General features: G+C 37.0%; 1 protein-coding gene across 1 annotated transcript in view; it reads left to right on the top strand.

The window, feature by feature from the left end:
- CABCOCO1 (ciliary associated calcium binding coiled-coil 1) overlaps window positions 1–26,642 on the top strand; it is a 159,193-nt gene that overhangs the window by 46,086 nt on the left and 86,465 nt on the right. The window contains exons 4-5 of the mRNA XM_051982611.1: window positions 15,853–15,994; window positions 19,878–19,950. Of these exons, the coding sequence (XP_051838571.1) occupies window positions 15,853–15,994; window positions 19,878–19,950 (215 nt within the window). The remainder of the gene's footprint in view (window positions 1–15,852; window positions 15,995–19,877; window positions 19,951–26,642) is intronic.

Genomic DNA, 26,642 nt, shown 5'->3' with positions numbered 1-26,642 from the left:
CTCACAGTTTAGTGGAGGAGACAGATGTGAAAGATGATGAGACTCGCTGGGAGAAAGGTTCTTCTTCTAACCCTACCTGTCAACTAAATGGCAAGAATATAGGATTTCCCTGGTGATGATGGGAAGCTGACTGGCTCCAGAGAGAACAAGAAAAACCAATAAGGCAAAAGATATGGAGAGGCAGATTTTGTCTTCTTGTAAAGACCATTAGAGTTGTCCAAAAGTAGAACGTGCTACCTGGGAAGATAATTAGGTCCCTTTACCTGGAAGTTTTAAATGAAGTCTGAATGACCCCTCAGCAGCAACGGGATAGAAAGAATTCTGGGTCAAGCACTGATTGGAAAGTGATCTCTTCCAACTCTGAAACCTTTTCCTGGACATCACTGAAAAGAGAAGGCAAAGAATGAAGGTGAATACTGGAAAAATGGGTTAAGTGGAATGGAAATTACTTTCCTAAGGATATTTTGGGGGGCAAAGAGGATCCTCAGAAGGAAACTGACCAGCCAATGGGGAGAAGAATAGAAACCATGAAATTAACAATAGTTCATGGGACTATTGTACTGAATTCATTTATGTAATAAGAACAAATTAGGAAGTAATGAAGCCTTGCTTTAAAAAAAAAAATGGCTATCAAGAAACAGGTCATGGAATGCTGAGAAAAATTGAACATATATAAAATTAGCAACACCAGAAATCTTTCCTGAGGCATCATGAGTCTTGCTTTTGAGTTAGAGACGTATAATGTGATGTGACAACAAAGAGGCTGTTCAGGGTTGAATGTTATTATCAATGCACCACTTGTCTTATCTCCCTGAGAGCAAGCGGCATTTTCTCTCTCCACACATCGAGCAACACCTCTCTTGGTTTGGACCAATTTTGGAACAGAATAATGTAAGCAAATTGGAAAGAGTTTCAGTGGGGGAGAGGAAGTGGGAGAGAGTAGGGGAGAGAGAGAGAGAGAGAGAGAGAGAGAGAGAGAGAGAGAGAGAGAGAGAGGAGAAGAGGAGGGAAGAAGAAATTGGAAGGGAGAGAGAGGAAAGGGGGGCAGATTTAGTATTTGCCATTGAAATCTAGCTAGGAGTGATGTTGGTTAAATGAATTCAAGTGGATGGAAATTCTGGGACATGAGACAAAATGACAGAATCTGTCATTCCAAATTGGGAAATATGACTCTTTTTATTTAGATTTGAAGCACTCTCTCCATCCTCTACCTTCACTTTACATAGATTGGGGCATTAGGACATAGGTCAGCTGCACCTCTAATTTCTGGGCATCAATCTGTGTTTACACCCTACACCCCCACTAACTCTCACACGTGTCTTTTTTCATTTTCCTGGGACTTTCAAACAAATGATGATGTCCCACGGGATTGTTCCATGTCACCATGGCAACCATAGCAATTTCTATCCCCAGCAGCTAGCCCTGTGTCAGATACATAGTAGGTACTTTAAAATGTATTCTTGATTGATTGATTGATTGGTTTTGCTCCTTTTCCTTATTATAATATATCAACCTTGTTGAATCACCTTTTGTCATCCACTATGGACCTAGACACACATAAGCCCTCAATAATCATGAAAAACAACCTCAAAAACAGCCTGTGTTTATATAACACTTCCAGGTATATAAAATAGTCCTATAGGATCCATCAAAGGTTATTAGATGACATAATGGATAGTGCTGGGCCTAGCAGAATCAGAAAGACCTGAGTTCAAATCTCACCTTGGATATTTGAACAAGTCACTTAATGCTTCATCTCTAAAATGAAAATAATAATAGCACCTACCTTGTTGTGAAGATCAAATGTTATTATAATAGTAAAGCACTTAGCATAGTGCTTGGCATATAATAAGCACCAGATAAAAGTTAATGTTATTATTAGCCTTAGTTTCCTCAAGTGTAAAAAGGAAATAATAATAGTACCTCCCTCCCACAGTTATTGTGATTTTTTTTGTGGGGGGAACTCAAGATAACCCTGGGAAGTAGATTTCACAGGTATAATTATCCCATGGATATGTATGAGGAAATAGGTTCAGATTGCCATGGTCACACAGTTAGGAGTGTTTTTGCTTTTTAATAGTGTTTTGCTTTTCCAAATAAATGCAAAGATAGTTTTCAACATTCACCTTTGCAAAACTTTGTGTTCCAAAATTTTCTTCCTCTCCCCCCCTTTATCAAAACAGCAAGCAATCTGATATAGGTTAAACATGTGCAATTCTTCTAAACATATTTCCATATTTGTCATGCTTCACAAGATAAATCAGATCAAAGGGGAAAAAGACATGAAAAAAAATAAAACGAGCTAACATCAGACAACAAAAAAAAGGTAAAAATAGTAGGCTTCCATTTGAATTTAATCTCTATAGTTCTCTCTTTGGATTCAGCTGATGAGCCTTTGGAGGCAAGATTTGAACCTGCTATCCCAGGCTGCCTCTGAGAGGAGTTTTAAAAAGACTGTGGCCCTCCCCTCCTTCTCTACTCCTCATATTCTGGAGCCCTGACACTCTCTCTTAGGCCATGTTGTTCTGGAGAAGCCATAGTTGCAGCTGATAAGGGATTTGGAAAACTAATGAGCTTTGTTTTCTCCACTGGGGAGGGAGATAAAACTTGTTGAGAGAAATAGTTCACTCCAACAGAATCAACAAAAATTAAGCATCTACTGTGTGCAAGGTGTGATGTAATTCATGGGAAACCAGAATTGGGGGTGAGAAGTCCCTACTTTCAGGGGGCTTACCTCTTCTGAAATATAGGAGGGGAAAAAAAACTTTGATGAAAATCATTAGGATGCAGCTGAGTGAGTCATTAGACAGCTTAGGAAGGTCTGTCTAACCTCTAAAACTCACATCAAAAGCACAGCGTGTGTATGTGGCCCCTCTGCCTTTCACCCTTTCTTCTGCACAAACATTTGAGCTAAAGTGGATAAGGCGTTTCCATTTTTAACTCTCTTTGCTTTGCTTAAAATTGACTCAGAATTATTCTTCTTAGGCTGAAACTTTATATCACTGGCCTCAGTTCAAAGTTGATTTTTGAAGACTTGAGCAAAATCCATTTAGTTGCTAATAAAACCGCGGGAGAATAAAAAGTACGAATGCACAGCTAATCCAGAGATTGGGGGAGGGGGGAGAGTATCCAATTTTTTTTTCCCCTTTCTGGCAAAAAAAAAAAAAAAAAATAGCTCAACCCTTCCATCTCCACACGGCCAGAGTCACCAGGAAAGAATGCAATCTCAGCCAGCTACTCCAAGAAGGAAGGTGATGGAGGCTTAAGGGAAAAATATGGGCTATTGAAATCATATGTACCCAGGGCTCAGACCCTCAGCAGCAGATTTTAGAATAGCATTAAATAGAGAAGTGGGCTCTGGGTGAAGAAATGCAATATGATCATTACTGTACATCATTATACCAGGAACGCAAGACTTTGGTCAGGGTGGGAACCACCTTCATGTTAATTCAATTTGATAAGCATTAATTAAACACTTGCTGTATACCAGCTAGTATTATGTAGAATTAGAGAGTCAGGGAATAAAGTAAAGTCCTTTCTTTGTCATATGCTAGCTGATCCCTGGGCAAGCCAATTAATTTTTCAGTAACCCCATAACCAAGCCTATAAACTTCAGAACATTTTACTAGTGATCTGCAATGGTGAAGAGAATTTCCCTCTACTCCACTGAAATCACAGGTATAGAACAAATAAATGAATAAATTAATTGAATGAAGGAATAGGTAAATGAAAAACAAATAGAAAAACCAACATAAATGTTCTAGGCACTGTGCTTGATCCCAGGGATCCAAAAGCAAAACAAAACCTCAAAAAAACCTTATATTCTACTAGAAGGAAGAGCCACATGTTTATAAATGAGAAACAACATAATATATCCAAAAATGAGCATTTCAGCTTATCTATAACCTAAAGTGAGAGAATTGCCTGCAGCTCAGGGAGGAAAAAGACTCACCCATTATCACAAAAGCATCATTTGAACCCACATCCTCCTGACTACTGCACTGAACTCTGTACCTATAACTTCACGACCCATTCGGGGCTGCCCATCTTGTCGGCTACCATCTAGGCGTTCCTGAGACCCCACAAAAGAGAGAAAGGCAATTTGGGGGGGAGCAGATACATTGACGAAGTCACAGATCCATGCAAGCTAGTGGCTACAACATTGAGTCATTGATGCAGTCCCAGAGGAACAAAGTGAAGGCCCAGGAATCCCATCTGTGAACATCCCGTGAGTCTTTCCACCCATCTCTGCTCTTTGCAATTCAGCCAAATCCAAACTTGACCTGAACTAAGACAGTGGGGAGGAGGACTCAAAGAAGAGCACATATAGGAGCTCCATGAAAATATAGGAGCTAATATATGTAGGTCTCGGCCAAGGGTAGGTCAGGATTAGATTAGAAAGGTAATCACTTTGTCCCTCCCCAACACCACTGACTCATATCAATTGCTCATTGGGTGTCCAGGGACAAATTCTAAGTCAAGAAGTATCTATTAAAGATGCTTGTTCCCACCAGCCTGAGGAGGAGTGCCATCCCTACCAGTTCTTTAGTGTATGATCTGAGCAAGTTAACAGAGTATTTCAGGGTTCAGTTTCCTTGTCTGTAAAGTGAAGTACTGGGGTAGACAGCCTCCAGGGAGTCTTCCCGCTCTGAATCTCTATTTCTATTGTCTGGATTTGAAAGTCTTGTTGTAACTGCTCTCAAACCAATTAAACGAGTGTTCATTAATTGTCAACTCTATGTAAAGTCCTCTCCTGGAAGATAGGTAGAAAATAAAATAATGCTTTTCCCTAAGGGGTTTGCATCCTAATAAGGTGGGGAGAAAGTGCACACAAATTGTGTGCAAATGGATAAATGCAATATAAACACAATAATTTCTAGGGGTAGAAAGTCCTAATAATTGGGGGAATCAGGAGGGGCTTCTTGGGACTGGGCTTGAAGGGAACCAGGGAATTCTTTAGGGTAGAAGTGGGAGGTGAAAGCATTCCAGTCATGGAGGACCACCAGCACAAAGATGTGGAGGTTGGATTGTTGTGATCAGGGAATAGCTAACAAGTGTGACTAGACTAGAAAACGTGGGAATAAAGACAACTAACATAAGTAAGTCTGGGAAAGTATATGGAAGTTAGATTGTGGAAGGCTTTAAATGCAAGATTGAGGATTTTATATTGAAATTACCCTAAATTGCTAGGATAAAACTTGTATCCAAAACATAGCTTTTGCTACATAAAAAGCTGAATCTTGCCTAGTGGAGAAGATAAAATAGCTAAAGCTAAAAGGAACCTGAGAGGCCAGATAGGTGAACCCCTCATTTTACAGATAAGAAATCTGCTTCCCAGAGAGAGGGACCTTTGCCCAGGTCACTTTGGCAGTGATATTGCCTCCCTCGTTTTAGAGGTAGAGAACCTGAGGTCCAATATGTGTGACGTATCCAAGGCCATACAGCTAGTAAGCATCAAAGACAGAATTTGAACTCAAGTCTTCTGCCTAACCCTACATTTTTAATGTGAACACTGCTAAATGAGACGTAAAAGCATATAGGAAACGACTAACAACTTTGTACTCATGAAGGACATGGTTTTGAACTCTACCTGTGATACCCAGTGTGACCACTGGCAAGACTCTTAGTCTCAGTTTTCTCATCTGTAAAAATGGGGATGATCATGCTCTAATATTAACCCCACAGAGTTTTTGTGAGAATCAAATGAGAAATCACTTGTAAAGTGGTTCACAAGCTATAAACCACTTTGCAAGCATAAAGAGAGAAAAGGTCACCTGTTACTGCAGTTATCATTATTATCATCACACAAATCCCTCGTTCACACAAGTTTAGAGGGAAGGGAAACCAGATTTCCCTTTTGGGGAAAAAAAAGACACCATCTCCACTAAAGTCCTGTTCCAAGGTTTCTTTATGGTACAGGAGTGATCCTGAGTTCCTCAAGGTTATACCAATAGAAAATAAACTTGGGGGTATTCATCTATGCAGGGCTAGCTTTGAGTATGAATTAAGTGATGGGTCACATGCTCAATGAGAAAATTAGCCCCTTCGGTATGAAGATGTTCATCCCCAAACCGAAGGCAGAATGATGACTTTTTCAGCCTCCGAAACTTTGAAAGTTTCCATGTCACAGAAGAGATGCAATCTTTAGCAGTGAAAGGATTTCAGACAAGAGCAAAATCACAGACATGTGAAGGACGAGAGATGGACTTTTAAAAATCCAGTCATGTTCTTAGATGTTCTAAAAATATTATAGATCTTATTAGATGTGTGTGTATATATAGACATATACGAATAACTATCTTGTGTGTATGTGAAAATATAGACATATATATACAATCACATCCCTGGATATTGCTGGAGACTTAGATTTCATCAGGAACTCTTCACGTAGCAACTTCCTCCACTATTAGAAGTCATAAATCCTCCGTAATTTAGAATCTTAGAGCATTCCTAGGGCACTGAGATGAAATGTGACTCACCTGCAGTCAGAGGCAGGCCTGTCTTCTCAATATGATATAATAAGGCCATATAAAACTGCATTTTGCTTTCAGCTGAGTAGATCCCAAATTTCCTTTTTAAATTGTACATCTTATTCCTTTCTGCTCATTCTGATGGATGGCTTTCACCAGAGTGACCATTCCCTCCATTAATATAGATTGCAGTACTTCCCCATTCAATCCTATAGAGCTCTTATCATCCCCTCCCTGATAAGTCCTCCATCAAGAACAAAACCACTGTATTGGGGGCGAGAAGAGGGGATAGGGAGGGGTTTTCCCCACCTTTACCCAGTAACTCAGAACTGCTCAGGCTGGCCATCCATTATCTCTTCTTGTCAATCTCTAGTGAACATTTTGCTCTTTTCATTGGCCCTTTAATATCCCTAATTTCAATCACAAATTAGCCCTTTTTCAACTTCCCAATCAACAGTTTTATGGACTGCTCCTGTCTAATAGGGTTTTTCATTTCACTGAGAATTCCCACTGACGTCAAATGGAGTTAAATGTGGAGATGAAAATGTACAAAGAAGCAGACCCCAGTTATATAGAATAGAGAAATACCGGATCCATTCGGCAAGAATTCAGGAATTCACCACATGTAGAGAGAAAGATCTATTTGATTTGAGTTGATAAGCAATAAATCTGAAATCATAATTAGAGCTTCCAGACAGTATCTGTCTTGTTTCTATAACCTACAACTTAGAAAGTAACCCAAATTAATAACTTCAGAAGTGTCTCAATCGTTCTGTCCTTCAATTTATTTTTATTTATATAACTGCCCTATCCAGTATATATCTTACACATAAGTAAGTTCAATATATTTGTCCGGCTTTCCATTTTCTAATCAAAATGGTGATATGGGGGGGGGGGGGGTTGACAATGCCATCTTTGTTAAAAGTTGAAATAGGCTTTTTTTTTGACATAATACCTTTTCAGTTGGATTTTATTTTAAATGCCAAAGAACATAATGTTTTAGTGTAGCTATAATGTAATAGACTTTCCTTTGTACATTCAATGGCCTTTGGTTTGTTTTTGTAGTGATGGTCATAGACTTAGACTAGATGGGCTGGCAGCCTTAAAAACCCAAGATGTCCCACACAGGATTTATTATTTATGTAACCAAACTGATTTTTTCTCTTTACCATGATACGTCATTTAATGAACATCGCCATTTTATCAGTTTTCCAGGTTCAAAACTCAGAGCTCTAAGGAGCCGAAAATGAAACTCTAGGGAAAATAAGGGAAGTTAGATTGGGAGAGGAAAAGAAGTAGAAGGGATTACAAGGAAGAGTCCCCCGATACAGTTATGGCAGAAGGAGGTACTTTGTCAGTCTATCAGTAAACATTTAAGTTTCTAATACGCGTAGGACTCTGGGGATATAAGGTTCCAAAATAAAACCATTCCTGACCTTGACAAATATATTTTCTCCTGTAAGCCATTTCAGAATCTGAACTTACTACCCAGAGATTTCTCTAACCAACTGAACTAATACATCTGCCACTATCCTATCTATGTAATTTTGAATTCAACCCTTTAAGGGTTCATTAAATTATCTGTTTTTCAACATAATCTAAATTCACAAAAACTGCAAACTTTGCAAAATTTTGAAGATACAATTTTTATTGTTTTTCTTTTAAAAGCAGAAGTTGTTCCTAAGAAAAATACAAATTAAGTAACCATATGCTTTCATCACCTAATAAATTTAAAAGATAATTTTAAAAATCACCAGTACAGTTATCCTTACAGCACCTCTTTTTGGAGATTAAGGGAATGCCCATCAATTGGGGAACAGCTGAACAAGTTGTGGTATATAAATGTAATGAGATAGCATTATACTGTAAGAAATGATTAATAAATGAAAGACTGGAAAGGGTTACATGAACTCCTGCTGAGTGAAGTGAATAGAACCAGAATATTGTACACACGAAGAGCAACATTATACGATGATCAACGATGATGGACTGAGCTCTTCTTAGCAATAAAATGACCCAGGACAATCTCAAAAACTCATGATGGAAAATATTATCCACAAATAGAGAAAAAGCTGATGGAGTCTAAATGCCGATTGAAGCATATTTTCCACATTTTTTAAATTTCATGATTTTTCCTTTTGTTCTGTTTTTCTTTTTTTCACATCATGACTAATTTGGAAATATGTTTTATATTATTGCACATGTATAACCTATATCAGATTGCCTGTTGTCTTGGGGGAGGGGAGGAAAGAGAAGGAGAAAAATTTGGAACTCAAAATCTTTCAAAAAATGAATGTTGAAAATTATTTTATATGTATTTGGAAAAAAACCAAAATACTATTTTTTAAAATCACTAGTGTTGGAAGGACTGTGGAAAGATAGACACAGTAAAGCTGTTGTTTGAGCTAATAATTGGCCCAGTCATTTTGGAAAACAATTAGGAATTTTACAAGTCAATAAAATGCTTACATTCACTAACTATTAGATCCAACTATTATACCCCCAAAGAGATCAATGAGAAAGAGAAAGGGCATGTGTATGGCAACAGGCCCATTGCAACATTCCTCGTGGAAAATTATTTTAAGCCAGAAATAAAGTGAGTGGATGGATATCCACTGATTGGGAAATGGCCAAATTATAGTATATGAATGAAATGGAATATTATTGTACTATAAGAATGACTTCATATAAGGAAGGCAGAACACAGAAAGACTTATGCAAATAAATGTAGCCTAAGAGGGTAGAACTCAAGGTAGCACCACAGTGGAAAGAAATCTGGAGTCAGGAAAACCAGAGGTCAAATCCTACCTTATATACTTTTTAGTTGTAATTCATGGGCAAGTCTTTTTAACCCCTGTCTGCCTCATTTGTCGCATTTATAAAATAGGGATAATAACACCCACTTCTTTCTAGAAATGATTAAATAACGTATTTATAAAGTGCTTTTATTATATTTTATTATTTATTATTTATAATAAATATATTAAATGTAAATATAATAAATTGGATCAGTATAAATATTATTTATGATATTTATTATAATAAAATATTAATAATATTTTATTTTATTCCCAATTACATGTAAAAATAATTTTAAACATTCTTTTTTTTTGTTTTGAGTTCCTGATTCTTTCCCTCTCTCCTCACCCTATCCCTTTCCCTGAGACAATAAGCAGTTTGATATGTTATACATGTGTAATCATGTCAAACATATTTCCATATTAGTCATGTTGAAAAAGAAGAAACAGACACCAAAAAGTCAAAAACAATAGGCTTTGATTTGTATTCAGATTCCATAAGTTATTTCTGGAGATGGACAGCATTTTTCATCATGGGTTTTTTGGAATTGTCTTTGGTTGTTGCATTGATGAGAATCGCTTATATCTATGAGAATAGTTAACTCACCCACAGCTGACCATCATACATGCTGTTATGATGTGCATTGTTCTCTGGGTCTGCTCAATTTGCTTTATATCAGTTTGTGTAAGTCCAGTTTTTTTCTGAAATCATTTGCTCATTTTTTCTTGTAATATAATTGCATTATATTGAATTTGTATACCACAATTTGTTTAGCCATTCCCTCAATTTCCAATTCTTAGTTACCACAAAAAGGTACTATAAATAGCATTATACAAACAGGTCTTTGTTCACTCTAAAAATGCTCTTTGGGATACAGATTTAATAGTGGTACTGCTGGATCAAAGAGTAAATACTGATTTACAGATTTTAGGAGCAGTTCCTAATTACTTCCAAAATGGTTGGACCAGTTCACAACTACATCAACATATTAGTATCCCACACCCCCTCCACCATTTATCATTTTGCTTTTCTGTCATATTACCCGATTTGATAGATATGAAGTGATACCTCAGATTTTTTTCAATTTGTATTTCTCTAATCAGTAATGATTTAGAAGTTTTCTTCATGTAACTATAGATAGCTTTGATTTGCTTTTGTCTGAAAACTGCCTGTTCACATCCTTTGATGATTTATTAAGAAATGAATTTTATTCTTCTACATTTGACTCAGTTCTCTATATAGTTGAGAAATGAGTCCTTTATCAGACACATTTGCTATAAAAATTGTTTTCTAGCTCTTTTTTTCCTTCTAATATTGGTTGCATTGGTTTTAATTTGTGCCAAACCTTTTTAAATATATATATAATCAAAATTGTTATCAAATATATCAATATTAATATGTAAATAATTAATTCAAAGTATTCATTTTACATCTTATGACCTTCTATGTCTTGTTTGGTCATTAAATTCTTTCTCCATAGATCTGACAAGTAAACTATTTCTTTGGTCATTAAATACTTTCTTTCTCTATAGATCTGACAAGTAAACTATCCTTTGCTGTCCTTATTTGTTTATGGTATCATGCTTTATGTCAAAATCATGTACTCATTTTGATCTTTTCATGATATTCAGTGTAAGATGTTGGTGTACACTGTTTTCCAGTTTTCCCAGCAGTTCTTGTCCCAAAAGTTTCAGTCTTTGAGTTTATTAAACAGTAGATCACTATGGAAAATTACTACTATATCTTGTATTCCCTAACCTATTCCACTGATCCACCGCTCTGTATCCTAGCCAGTACCACATAGTTTTGACGATGATCACTTTATAATATATTATGAGATATGATATGATCTCATAGTCTGGAATGAGGAGGCCATTTTCCTTTGCATTTTTTTCATTGATTCCATTGATATTCTTGACCTTCATTCTTTCAGATGTTATGACTTTTTGTAGTTTGATTGATATGGGACTGAATAAATAAATTAAGTTATGTAAAATTGTTATTTTCATTATTTTAACTCAGCTTATCCATGAACAATTATAATTTTTCCAATTGTTTACATCCAACTTTATTTGTATAAAAAGTGATTTGTAATTGTGTTTATACAATTTCTGGGTTGGCATGTAGACTGCCAAATATTTTAGATTTTTAATTTACGTTGACAATTTTGTCATCAATATTATATTGACAATTTATGTTGTCAAAAGTTATTTTAAATGGATTTTCTCTTTTTATGTCTTGCTGCTGGACTTTTTATAATATATAAAAATGCTGATGACTTAGGTAGATTTATTTTATATTTTGGCTACTTTGTTGATATTGAATTATTTCATCTAGTTTTTTCATTGATTTTTTGGGATTCTTTAAATATACCATCATATCATCTTCAAGGAATGATAGTTTTGTTTCCTCGTTGCCTGTTCTAATTCTTCAATTTCTTTTTTTCTTTTTTTTTATTGCTGTAGCTAACATTTATAATTCAACATCAAATAATAGTGGTGATAATGAGTATCCTTGTTTTACTTCTAATGTTATTGGGAAGACTCCATTAGAAAAAATTGCTTACTGATGGCTTTAGACAGCTACTACTTTTCATCTTAAGTCCATAAATGAACTTACCCATTTTAAACATTTTAAGCAAAGTTCCATTTATTCCTACGTTCTCTATTATTTTTAGTAGAAATGGGTTGCTGTATTTTGTCAATAGCTTTTTTCTGCCTCTTTTGAGATAATCATAAGATTTCTGTTAGTTTTGTTATTGACATGGCATTGATATATTATTGATATTGATAGATTTTCCTAATACTGAACTACTTAGTCCTGCTTTACTGATATATATCACAGCTGGTCTTAGATATGATCCTCAAGATATATTGCTGTTATCCCCTTAACTTAAATTTTTTTGTATCAAAATTCACTAGGGAAATTGATTTACTGTTTTCTTTGTCTGTTTTGACTCTTCCTGCTTTATGCCAAACCAGGACCAAATAATTTTATATAGTAATGAATTTTTTTTTAATGTTTAGTAGAATTCATTTGTGATTCCATCTGACTCTGTGGAGGGTTTTCTTAGGGTTTCCTAGAGATTATCAGATTATTGGTCTATAGTAAGGCAAAATATCCCCTAATAATTGATTTAATTTCCTCTTCAATGAAGGTGAATGCATCCTTTTCATTCTTCATAACAATAATTTAGTTTCTTTTTAAAATCAAACAAACCATTGATTTTATTGTATTGATTTTTTTTATCAAAACAGTTCTTAGCTTTATTTATTAGTCCAATGATTTTCTTATTTTCAGTATTATTAATTTCTCCTTTTATTTTCAGGATTTTCAATCTGGTGTTTGATTGAGGATTCTGAATTAGATTTTTTTTTTTTTTTTTTCCGTAGTTTTTTTTTTTTTTCAGTTGTATTCCCAATTCATTGTCTGCTCTTTGTCTGTTTTATTGATGTAAGTATTTAGAGATAAAAATTTTCCTCCAAGTAGTACTTTGGCTGCATTCTATTAATTTTGGTATATCATCTTCTTTTAATGAAGTTATTGTTATATGATTTTTCTTTAACCCACATATTTTTAGCATAAGATTTAGTTTCCAATTAATTTTGATCTATCTTTCCATGACCCTATATCACTTGTAATTTATATTGCATCATTATCTAGAAAGATTGCACTTAGTATTTCTGCCTTTTTATATTTGATTGGGGGGGTGGTATGCTCTAATATTTGATCAATTTTTGTGTAAGTGCCATGTATTACTGAGAAAAAGGTATATTGTTTTCTGTCTCCATTCACCAGAATTTTGAGGACCACAGCCTCCCCTAATATGCCCTCCTTTTTAATTTACTTTTCTTATTCCCTCCTTTTCCTACTTTATTACTATTGTTATTATAGATTTCTACATTCAATTAAATGTGTATTTATTTCCTCTTTGAACCAATTATAATGAGGTTAAGGTTCAAGCAATGTCCCCCACATTCCCATTTATCCTTCCACTGTAATAGATCTTTTGTTTATCTTCATGTGAGATAATTTACTCCTATTCTATCTCTTCCTTCCTTCTCCCAATACAATCCTCTTTCTCACCCCTTAATCTTGTTTTTGAATTTTGTGAATATCATCCCATAAAGTCAACTTATACCTGTATCCTCTATCTATGTGTACTTCTTCTAACTGCTCTTAAAATGATAAAATTCTTAAGAGTTACAAGTATCACTTTCCCATGTAGAAATATAAACAATTTAACTTTAATAAATCTTCTTATGTTTTTATCTTTCCTGTTTACCTTGCTATGCATCTCTTGATTCTCATATCTGAAAGTCAGATTTTCTATTTTGCTCTGATTTTTTTCATCAGGAATCCTTGAAAGTCCTCTATTTCATTGAATATTTGTTTTTTTCACTTGAAAGATTATGCTCAGTTTCACTGTATAGGTGATTCTTTTTTGTAATCCTAGCTCCTTTGCCTTCTGAAATATCATATCCCAAACCCTCTGGTTCTTTAATGTAATCCTAACTGAAGTTCCATGATATTTGAATTGTTTGTTTCTGGCTGCTTGCAGTATTTTCTCCATGACCTGAAAATTCTGAAATTTGAATAGAATATTCCTTGGAGTTTTCATTTTTGAATCTTTTTCAGGAGGTGATCAGTGAATTCCTTTAATTTCTATTTTACCTTCTGATTCTAGGGTATCAAGGCAGTTTTCATTGATAATTTCTTGAAATATATCATCTCTCTTTTTTTTTTTGTCATGACTTTCAAGTAATCCAATAATTCTTAAACTTTCTCTCTCAGATATATTTTCTAAGTAACTTGTTTCTCTAATGTGGTATTTCACATTTTCTTCTTTTTTTCATTCTTTTGATTTTTGTTTTATTGTATACTGATGTCTCATGGAGTCATTACCTTCCATTTGCCCAATTTTAATTTTTAATGAATTAACTCTTTTGATTCTTTTTTCATTTGACCAGCTCTACCTTTTGAGGAGTTGTTTTCTTCAGTGAATTTTTGAATATATTTTCTCCCATTTTTGTGCTTCCTATTTACCAAGGAATATATTGACTTTCTTTTCATGATTTTCCCCCAATTTTTCTTCTACCTCTTATTTGTTCTTGAAATTCTTTTTAGTTCTTCCACATACTCTTTTTTGGATCTGAGACCAATTGACATTTTTCTATGATGCTTCACATATAAGTGTTTTGACACTGTTGTCTTCTTCTGAGTTTGTTTTGACCTTCATTTTCACTACAGTAATTTTCTATGGTCAGGTTCTCTTTTTTTTTTTGCCCATTTTCTGGCTTCTGGCCTGCTGCACTGAAGGCTTGAGGTCTTACCTTCTGTGTCACTGTCCTGTTGTATCAAGACCACAGGGCTTTGCCATTGACCTGCACTAAGGCTTAGTACCTCTCATTGACTTGCTGGAGTGTAGTCTGTTTCTGACTTGCTTAGACGCCACCTTCATTGGACTGCACCCTTCTTTTATCTGAGTGAAATAAATCATTTATACTGATCTTCTAAGTTGTCTTGGAAAACTATTTTGCTTCATCATTTTTGTTGTTTTATGAGGCAGAGTTTGTATTTGAAGGTAAATTTGTGAAGGCTTGTTAAGTTCCTGTCTTATCATGACTTCTCCCAAATTTCAAACTTTAAAGAACTATATAAATAGGAGTTCTATACAATATTAATTTAAAAATTATCAAGATACTTCCAAATTCAGATTTACTGCAAGACCAATATTGTTCCCTCCTCCTTCCCCCAAAAAAGAACAAGAGGCAGCATGTAATAATGAATGGAGTTCTGAAGTTGGAGTCAGGGGCAGAGTTAAAATCCTACCTCTAATACTAGCAATGTAATCCTCAGCAAATCAATTTATGTCTTTTATGGGTGCCCTCATCTGTAAAATGAGAAGGTTGAACAAAATGATCTTTGAGAATTCTTCCAGATCTAAATATGTGATAGTATTATTATATTAGGAAACATGTTTCCCTCTATATGGTAAGAGGTAGAGAACGATGGAAATAGCACGATCTATTGTAAGAAATTATTACTTTATTGGTTGAAATTTCCCTTCCCCATTTAATTCTCACAACAACCCTCCTAATATGGTCCTAATAGTACAGATGAGGAAATTGAGGCTGATAGTTTAAGTGATTTGCTCAGGGCAAGTATCTGTTATTTAATGCTATAGAATCCAAGTTCAGAATACTGTCCACAGCTACCACCACCATCTCAAGAACTGAGTTGCAGTGAAGTATCCTGGAGAATCATCCTAATGTTTAAAAGCTTGAATAACATTATTAAATAGGAATAATGAGAAAAAAATTAAGTAAAAGTCAAAACTGTGCTCAAATGCTTCAGGCATTATTATGCAACTATTTGTGTAAATAACTCTCAGTTGTTAGGGTTGATGACTGCTTTCAAGGAAGGAATATAGGCAACAATATTTGCTGTATCTGTCTTTGGAAACACTGCATTTTAAAGAGTTCTGAAAGTACTTTTTTTTGCACTCTGAGTAGGTTTCGAGTGCCAAGAAAGCATCCATCATAATTACACTTACTTCTCATTTCTTTGAATTTCATTTCAGCCCTACATGCATCCCTGGAAGACAGCATAAAGTTTCTGGGGGAAGTAATGGCTGAAATTGGACCCAATATCATAGATAAGCCTTACATGAATGTCTTTAACGTACAACAAGCCAACGAGATCGTCGATTACCTGAAGACGAGGTATTCTTCCTTTCACAAAGCTATTCCAACCCTGAAGAAAGGGCCTATGAAATAAAATAATGCCTTTAAGAAACTTTGAACAAAGCCAACTTTTTATTTTTGTACATCAGCGTATATAGATCTGCCACCTAACAAACAAAAGTCAGGAAATGCAGAGTTTTAGCTAACTTAACATCTCTAAAATGTGCTTATGGTAAGATGGCATTTTCTAAAGTTCCTCTTATGCTAAAATACGCCAGGATATTTTTAGGCCTAGTACTCAAGCCCATATCTTCCTGCACATCTCATGTTTCAAGGGTACTTCCGTGCAACCTCTAAAATGGAAGGGTCCTCAGTGGCCATTGAAGGTTGTCAGACTCACAACCCAAAGGCTAAGTGTAGCCAGAACTAGATCAAAATGTAATGGAGAAATGTTTAATAAGAAAAATGCAATATGACATAGATAATGTTAATTTATGATTTTCTAAGTCACTATGCACCCATAGGTATCGTTGCTATTTGGGTTTGACACCATTAATCCAGGCCACCTGACAAAGAGGCCCTCTGCTTCTCACACAGAAAATGACCATCATCTTCTGCCATAATTCCTTCAATGGCAGAATACACAATCTCCCAAGGAAGCCCATTTCACTTTCAGCTAAGACTGATTTCGGTGAGGTATATAGCAATTAAGGTGATGAGCATAGAGCCAAGATGACCAGAGAGAGATCAGATTCTGCTTCTGACACTAAATTAGCCTCTTGAACAATCAACTACGGACAAGCCATTTAACCTTTATGATCCTCATGCAACATCGTAAGACTAAAAGACATAAACAATCATGAATTGTGCCAGTGAAATGAATGCCTATAAATAACATCCCAAATGACTGACTTACCTTCTTTACACAGAGTTAGAACGTGTCTCTTCTTCCTCTGTTTCTTGTCTCAGTCCTGCCTCCAGGAGCCAAGCAGAAGAAATAATCCCTATTTCACGTGATAGTCTCCTAAAAACAGGACATTTGTTGTGTTCCCTGATCGTTCTCTTCTCCAGACTAAACATTCCCAGGTCCTTTAATTCTCATTCAGCAGCCACACCTCAGTAAAATCCTCTGCTGATAGACAAACCCACTGGTTAGTTAGGGCATATTTACCTCAAGTATCTGAAAACTTCCCCTGCTAAGTGGATGAGAACATTTTATTCCCTTGGCCGTGGAGTCAGCTGAAACAGGCTCTGTATTATGTTCAAACATCCAAGATGTCCAGGTCACCATTAAATTGTGGTTTATCCCTAATCATTTTGACTTTTTGTTCTGTCTTTAAACTTTGGTGACTCTGGAAGAGAGTGGGGCTGATAACTTTATGCAAATCTGCCTCGTTTAAATCCTATTCATATTTTGAGTCAAGACATTACCCAAGATGCCAATTGTCCTCTTCAAAAGCAAATGACAAACATTGCAGCAATTTAGCATCAACTTGAGGCCCTTGGTTGCCTTCTAGCTTATCATATACTCACAACTAAGCACTCTATCTCAGCTATTATAGTTCTTAGAGGATAATAAATCCACTCCCTTCATTTTACCAATAAGGAAACTGAGGCACAAGTGGTTTAAGGACTTGCCTATAGTTTCACAACTAGTGCCTGCATCAAGATTTGAATCCAGGTCTTTCTTGTTCCAACGCCAACCATTCATGCTGTCTCAGCCACCACACTCAGCCACCATGTACAAAGGCTCAATAAACACTGAAATCATAGAATAGAAATGGAAGAATAGCACCAGATATTCTGACCCCTTCATTTTACAGATTAGGAAATTGAGATTAATAGAGAGTGACTTGCTTAGTGTCCTACAAGAAGCACCCTCAGAGGTGAGATTTGAGTCCAGATTCTCTGACTACAATATCAAGCTCTTTTACCCAAAGGTGTGAAAGTATGAGAGAGAATACAAATCTTGCCAGGCAATTTAGAAGCAGCCAAAAATGTACACTAATACACATTAACACAATAAAACAGTGAGTGCAGACTCCTAAACAAGTCCAGACATCCCCCATCCCTTCACAGCTTCTTAAAAACACCCCATATTTCTCTTTTGTGATGGCCACATCCCTCATTTTTTACTTACTGGTCCTACATCTTACATCCTTCCTTTGATTATGAGCTGCACATTTTTACGCTTTTATGTCCCTGAGACTTGCACGTAGTAGGCCCTTAACAAATGGATTTTTGAATAGAACAGAATTAAATTAAATGTGTTATGTTAGTGGAGAGATCCGCTCCTAATGTTACTCTGAGAAACCCAGCTGCCTGAGGATTTCTCCATTGATTTCAAATGCATTGAAACTTTGATCCATTACAACTTTCAGCAAAAGCCATTATTATACATGCTCAGTAGCTACATTTTAAATGTTAATTTCTCAGTTATATTAAAATCAATTTTCTTAAATAGCAAAAGGCACCAGAGTGAAACAGAAACCACTAAGATTTTTTTTTGTTCTCGGGCATTTTTGGAGATTATGAGACTATTAATTTTCCCAACCAGCAGGAAGAGAATTAAAGAAATTCAAATATTACCACAAACAGGATATTAAAGCTCAACATTTCAGCATCTTCCCAGTCTCCAATGAGATGTCACCGAGAGTCATCTTGGCACTAGCGACAGTATCATTTGTTTGGGGGACGCTCTTGACCCTTGATATTGTCAGAGCTACTTAGTTTTTAGGTTTTAGGGAAGGAACAAAACAGACTCATTAATCATTCCTTCTTTTCTGCTACATTCATGCAACCTATCCCAAGAAAATTAATTTAACCATATTCAAGTTCATGCTTAAGAAAAAAAAAAAAAAAGCAACATGAAATTCATGATGAATTTCATCCTAATCAGTTTTGAATTAGAAAATAAGCTCATTGAGGGCAGGAACTATTTTTTTTTTTGGTTTGACTTTAGCCTCTTGGTTAAATTTCGGACTTTCTATACTTGGACATTTGATCTGAAGCTGAATATGTGTCAGGGAGCAGATAACTTGATATCTTATTATTCTCAATAAATGACACGGCACAAAAGGGCATCCCCTAGCACCTGACACATTGCCTCACTCATAGTAAAAGGTTAATAAAATGCTTTTTGAATTGAAATGACCTGAAGTGAATTGAATGGAATTAGGGAAAACCACAGGAGAAATGAAAACAGATTGGAGCTCAGAAAAGCAGCATAGCTGGTTCCAATGATTAGGACTTTTATATAGGAGAGGAATTGGATTTCTTCTGTTCAGTCCCAGAGGGAAGAGTTGGGAGAAATATTTCAATGGAAGGTACCATTCAGCTAGTTCAAGGCTGATGTAAAGAAGAATTTCCTAAGCTCTCCCACATTGGAGTGTGCTTCCTCAGAAAAGTCACCAAATGGATACTTCCCCATTAGACCATTAAGGGAATTTCTGTTCAGATCTGGATTAGATCAGATGACCTGTGAGGACCCTTCCTACTCAAAGATTCAGTGTAGTCCTCCAGTTCTAGGTCTTCAGGGCAAGCCCAATAAAATTACAGGGTGGGGAGGGAAGTTGCCCTACCACTGAGTAGTATTTGGGAGTTCTTTCAGGCCCATCACTCTTAAAAAACAGTACCTAATAATTCTTAAAATAATTCTAGTTTCTTAATTTTTCAGACAGAATTGTGACATGATTTTAAATGCTACATCACATTTCCAAACACCACATCATTTTAAAAACGCTTAAATGTCTTAGCCTTTATCGATAATTTTTTTTCTACAATGAGGGAATAGGGCCATAACCATTAGTGTTGAACATCTTTCTCCTGGTCAGCTTGACAGACTGCTAATATAATCATTACCTGTGGATGTGTACTTGACAAACGAAATTGACTGCAGTTCCCCATTTATTTTGTATTTCAGCTTATTTCAACATTATAAGCTGTATGAATTTCTCTTCTTCACTCCCAGGGATGAAATTGTGATAGGAACGGAGGTAAGTAATTTATCTGGATGGAACCAATTAAGCTGGATCTCTTAATGCATACTGATTAGCATCTGGGTTCTTTAAAGGCTTAGAGCAAATTCTTGTCATGATTACTCAAGTATTAATATAACCAACTAGTAGTTTGGGAAAAGAATAATGGTATCAGAGGAGCTCTGGATGGAGAAAGCCAGTTCTCTTTGGCAGCAAGCTTTGTGGATGGTATGCATTTCAATTGTTGGGGCAGTGTGAAAAAAACAGATCAAGGATGTCTGATGTCAGTCATCGGGCAAAAGCCGGAGAGGAGAGGGGACTGGGGCTGGATTTGGAATCAGAGGATGTGGAGTCAAAGAGCAATTCTGGTCCTTAAGTGCCATCACATAATCTAAGGTATATTCTGGTATTTCTTAGAGCCTTTTGCCTCTCTTGAAAAATGGGGAGTTGGGGATGAACTAGACAATACTCCATCTTTAAGTTCATCATCTTATATTCCAATTAAAGCTTTCAGATCCTTCCTCTGGCCTTGTCACTCCTTGAAAGTGTATTTCATTCTCTCAAGATCCTTTTTGGTACCTATAGACCTCAGGATCGTTCTCCCTAAAAAGTTCTGTATTAAAAAGGAGACTCCTTTTATTTTCACATTTTTCTCTTCCTATCCAAATCTGATCAGTTTAAATTCAACTTCCTCCAGTCATGTGATTCAGTGGGAAAAGCTCTGATTTTAGAGACCAAAGACCTGGGTTCAAATGCATATAATAACTGTATGACTTGGGGAAATCACTTAGTAGGATCTTGGGCTTCTAGATTTAATTCTGGATGGGATCTCGGAGCATTCTCCTTTCGCATGTGAAAAAACTGAGGCACAGAGATGGTAAGTGACTTGTTTAGAGTTATATGGCAAGTACGTAACTGAATTGAAATTTGAACCCAGGTCTTCCTTACTCAGAGTAATACAGTGGATAGAGTGGATAGGAAGGGGATAGAAATAAATCCAGCCTAAGATACTTAGTAGCTGGGTAAGTCTTTTCACTCAACTTGCCTCAGTTTCCTCATCTCTAAAATGAACTGGAAAAGCAAACGCCAAGAAAACCCCAAATGGAAGAGTCAAATACAACTGAAATAGATGTACAAATTCCTTGCTCCAAACCAGTGCACTATCCACATTGCTGGGCCAACACTACCTCTGACTGCCCTCTTTGGGCATCAATTTTCACCTTTGTAAAGCACGGTTGCAATGGATGACCTCCAAGATCTCTTCTAGCTCTAAATCTAAATTATTTGTTAAAATGGAGGGGAAGGGATGAGGGCAAAAGACCCAGAAATGGGAATTCTTACTCTGGGACAAAATCATCTGAAAGTGCAGATGGTGACTACAATGGAGAAGCCCACAAACCAAGCACTCAGTAAGAATATTCAGTATTTTAAAAGCAAGTTAAGATTTGTAAGCCTCTTTTACAAATATTATCTCATCTTTTCTTCACAATAATCTTTGGAAATCAAGGTGGGTTGCTAATATTTTCACTTATAGTTGAATCAGAGAGACATGTTAAGTTACTTGCCTAGGATCACACTGCTAGGAAGTGTGAGAAAATTTGGGTTTTCCTGACTCTAGATTCAGCAAACCAATCCACTGTCCCACTGGCCTGCCTCTTAAGGGAGAGGAGAACCTGAGGCCCATCGGTGATAGTAACACAGATCTAGGTAGGATGGAGTTGGCTTTAAGGAGGAACAAGAGTGATTGAGAGATGGTGGGAGATGGTACGGAAGCCACTGTAACCTGCTGACTTTCTATCAAGGGCTGTGAGTGCAAGAGCAGCCAGCCTTGGAGTGGCTACAGCCAGTGAAATGTGCAGTCATGTGAGACAACAGAAGAAAGGGGAGCAGGACAAAGGCGTGAGGGATGGAGGTTGACTAGCTAGAGAGAAAGGGAGAACACTGGAGGATAAGGACCAGGAGGGCTGAAGAAGTATGTGTTGCCATCCAGAAAGTAGATGCAAAGTTTTGAATTACAGAGATTAAAGAGACAAGAGGTAGAAAAAGTTGCTTTCCATGGTGAATGGGCATTATCCAGGATTAAAGAATGAAATGTGCCCAAAGATCTTCATGCGAATGAGAAGTCCTGACTGGGAGGTAGAGCTCAAGGTGTGGGAGTAGGGATGGGAGTGGGAGAAATAATCATGGGAATGAATTTTGTTTGACAGGAAATGTATCAACTATTATCATAATCATTGGCAAGTATATAATGAGTGTTTACTCTATACAGGGTGCTCTTCCTAGCTCTGAGGGACTATGGGAGGGAGGAAGAAGGGAGGGAAGCACAGATGCTGCTCTCAGAGAGTTAAAAATGAAGATGGGGTGTGGTCTGGTACATACCACCGGGTCTGCTCATCTTTCTTCCTCACCTCCCACTTCTGATCCTGTGCTGCCCAAGGTTTCTTTAGGGTTGGGGTGGAAGACAGGATATTACTTTACCCTCCCTCCCCTTCCCCCAAAGAAAACTTCCTCCCTAGATATTAGCACCCTTGAGCCAAAGCACTTTGTGGTAGTTCTGGCACTGAGGGCTGGACAAATTGGTCTTTAATGTCGACTTCATCTGTAAAATTCTATGAATAAACTCATTCCTCTTCTGATCTGTCTCTCTCTGAACCTCTATATGCACTTAGAGCATGTCCCCTAATCATTTTGATTCTGGGTGGTCTTAGGCTGATCTCTCTAAGGCTGGATAGGGTTTGGAGATGAAGCAAACCTTAGGTCTTGCCTACTCTAAGTCCAGCTATCCATTCACTTAGATCAAGGGCACAAACTATCTGTTATTTTTTCCCCTTAGATGCCCTCCCTCAAAGGGTCAAACATGCTGCCCACAGGCCACATGCAGCCCTTAACTCTTAAATGCTTCCTGGACCAAATTATAATGAAATTAGGAAACATCTAACAAAATAATTAAAAACACAGATAATATTATATTTTAAAACAGCCAATCTGCCGCTTCCGGGATAGCTATATGTGCAGGTTAATAACCCCATTTACATTTGACTTTGACACCCGTGAACTACCCCTTGGTGCTGGGCAGACTCCATTGAACTTGTGATTCCACTTAATCAGTCATTTAGTTCATGTGCCATTATTGTCCTGTTCTGTCCTCCTGCAGTATTGCAACTAACGGGATGATCTCATTCACCTTCCACCTTCCCAGAAACAAGAACAAGATGCTGAGACAGATTTCCTGGCAGGGGGGTTACGGATATGGTCAGGATTCCCAGGGACAATACAAGATGTTCAGTTATGTCCCCAACTCCTCAATGAAAATGGAGGAGCTCATAAAGTGAAATGGTTGACCTTGGGCTTGATTTCAAGGGTGATTTTCAACCAGAGAGAGCTGTCCAAAGTTAGAACGGGCTACCTTGGGAAGGCAGTAGGTTCAAGTCATTTAATTCAGGTAAATTGGTTTTCTATCTGAGAAATGGGATGGATCTTTGGTCTCAGGAGTCTCTTGCAACTGCGATGTTCTTTTTCTCACATCTCAGGGATAGGAGCAAGGACTAGGCAGTAAATGAACACACAGACATCCCTTCAATGACAATGACCTCCTCCTTTACAGATTTTTAACTTAAATACACTTAAATAATGACAGTAGGGGACAATTGTTCCCCACTCTTAGTTGAGATGTTCTTGAGTTTATAAAGTTCCTTGCACACCCTCCACCTTAGCAATTATTAAAATTTAATCCAATTTAATATTTAATAATTATTAAGTAACTTTTAGATGTCAGGAACTGTGCTGGGGCACACAAAGGCAAAAAACAGAAATATTCCCTACCCTCAAGAAACTTGCCTTCTCTTAAAGGAGAATCAATGTATACATAGAAATATAAATAATATGCAAAATAATAATAAAAAAGGTCTATAGAAAAACTAGGGAAAAGCTTCTTATAGGAGAAACCACTTTAACCAAGTCTTAAAAGGTTATAGGGGTTTTAAGAGGCTGAAGTGAGAAGAGAGAGTATTCTCTACATGGAGTCCAACCTAGAATAACAAAAATACCTAGCATTTACATCTTGTTTTAAGCTTTGCAAAGAACTTTACTTGGGGAAACTCATTTGATATTTATAACAACCCTGAAAAATAGATACTATTATTGTCCCCACATTCCAGGTGGGAAAACTGAGTCTGAGAAAAAATAAATGATGATCTGGGGGGATCTTAATATGTGTCTGACTCTAAACCCAGCACTCTGTTGCATCACCTCCTGATTATGTAAAGATATGAAGACAGTGGATAATATGTGGTGTCTGGGGAACGGTGAATAGCTCGGTTTGGCTAGAACATAAAGCATGGGGCTGGGTAGGGACAGGGTAGAGGAATAGAATAACATGGACATCTTTCAGTGGTTTAGAGGAGGGACAAAAGGAGAGCTGGAGCTGCTACCAGAGGCTTGGGTTAAAATTCTGATCCTGTTCCCTCCTGAATGACTTTGGATAATTCACTTCCCTCTGGGAATCTTTCCTGACCTCAAAAATGACCTAGATGACCACCTTTGAAGCTCTCAATCTACAGTCCACACATTATCTCTTCTCTAGAGCCTTTGCTAAGAAATTTTCCCTTTCCATTTTCTTTTAAGTCAGGCACCCTGTAGCTTCCACCAGCAGTTGCCTGTGGAGGGGAAAGGCTGCATTTAAAAAACCTGCTTCGAAATTACAATGTATTTCCTTTCAGCCTCATAGATATTCACCATGTTGACGGTGATTTTTCTCACATCTGTTTAACTGAAATGATGGCAGCAGCAGTGCTGGTCTCCACAGAAGTTTGGTATTATGAAGATCAAGCTTAATTGCATGATAATAATACCTGACATTTGATAGATTGACTGTTGTACATTAGCACAATTGAACCCCATAATAACCCTGGGAATTCCGTGTGGGTGCAATGAGTGTTGTTATCCCCATTTTGTACAACAGAAATCTGAGTCTCAGCAAGGTAAGGAGATTGACCTAGCGGCACACAACTAGTATCTAATAAAGAGCTTCCACATGAGTCTTCCTGTACCAAAGTACCTTTCAAATGCTTTTCCTTCTCTCTCTTTTTCTCCCTTCTTTGCTCCTCTCCCTCTCTCTTCTTGCCTTCATTGATGTGAAAGCAACAAAAGTGATTTATAGAGGTAACCTTCGGAGATTTATGGACCTCATTTTTCTTTTCTTTTTTTTAATAACTTTTTATTGATAGAACTCATGCCAGGGTAATTTTTTACAACATTATCCCTTGCATTCACTTCTGTTCCGATTTTCCCCCCTCTCTCCCTCCACCCCCTCCCCCAGATGGCAAGCAGTCCTGTACATGTTGAATAGGTTACAGTATATCCTAGATACAATATATGTGTGCAGAACCGAACAGTTTTCTTGTTGCACAGGGAGAATTGAATTCAGAAGGTATAAATAACCCAGGAAGAAAAACAAAAATGCAAGCAGTTTATATTCATTTCCAGTGTTCTTTCTTTGAGTGTAGCTGCTTCTGTCCATCTTTGATCAATTGAAACTGAGTTAGCTCTCCTTATCGAAGAGATCCACTTCCATCAGAATACATCCTCAAACAGTATCATTGTTGAGGTATACAATCATCTCCTGTTCTGCTCATCTCACTTAGCATCAGTTCATGTAAGTCTCGCCAGTCCTCTCTGTATTCATCCTGCTGGTCATTCCTTATAGAACAATAATATTCCATAACATTCATATACCACAATTTACCCAGCCATTCTCCAATTGATGGGCATCCATTCATTTTCCAGCTTCTAGCCACTACAAACAGGGCTGCCATGAACAGTTTGGCATATACATGGACCTCACTTTTCTTATTTGAAAAGCAAGTTGGACAAAATGGCCTCAAAATGGCCTCCCTTATACGCCTGAATCTATAATCCCAGGATGCCTACTACTCCAGATAAAATGGAAGCCAATAGAGGCAGTTAAATGGAACCATAGAGCAAGCTCTTGGCCTGAAGTGAAAAAACCCTGAATTCAAACCCAACCTTAGACACTTAGTGGACAAGTCACTCAGTCCAGTTTGCTTCTGTTTTCTCATCTGTAAAATGAACTGCAGAAGGAAAGGGCAAATTCCAAATGGTTTACGAAGAGTAAGCCATGACTGAAATGCAACAACCACACTTCCTCCATGCGGATCAAAGCTATAAAAGTAACCCTTAAAAATGAGGGAGATAGAGGTGGGGATGGTCCTTAGCAAGTGCCTACTTCTCTGAAATTTCAGGGATTTAGCTAAAAAGTTTACTGTAGGAAAGTACAATAGACCAAATGGAGAGAAACAGACTATACAAGATGAGAGGAAAGGGAATTCATTTGGGATCAAATAACTCCATAGGCTCAGCTGAGAGGGAGAGCTAATATATTAAATAACAGTCAGGAGACAAACAGAATCTGACAGCCTACAACTCTGTGTTTAATCTAGTAAGATGAAATTTATTTAGAGAAAAAAATGCAAAGCTGCTCACTTGGGTTCAAAAAATCAATTGCAAATGTGTAGGATGGGAAAAGTATAGCTAGGTAGCAGTGAACAGAGATTGAAGGCTTACTGCACTGCTGGCTTCCTTTGAGGCTACAGTGTGACATGGCAGCCGAAAGACATTCCAGTAATGAACACCCAGTCCCTCTTCCCTCTTTATCTTACTCTGTTGTCCCTTCCAACAGTGATTCTATGCTC

Source organism: Antechinus flavipes, chromosome 2 (genome assembly GCF_016432865.1).
Source record: "Antechinus flavipes isolate AdamAnt ecotype Samford, QLD, Australia chromosome 2, AdamAnt_v2, whole genome shotgun sequence".
In the NCBI taxonomy this organism is placed as follows: domain Eukaryota; kingdom Metazoa; phylum Chordata; class Mammalia; order Dasyuromorphia; family Dasyuridae; genus Antechinus; species Antechinus flavipes.
Note: the sequence above shows the minus strand (reverse complement) of the source record. Positions and strands in the feature narration are given on the sequence as shown.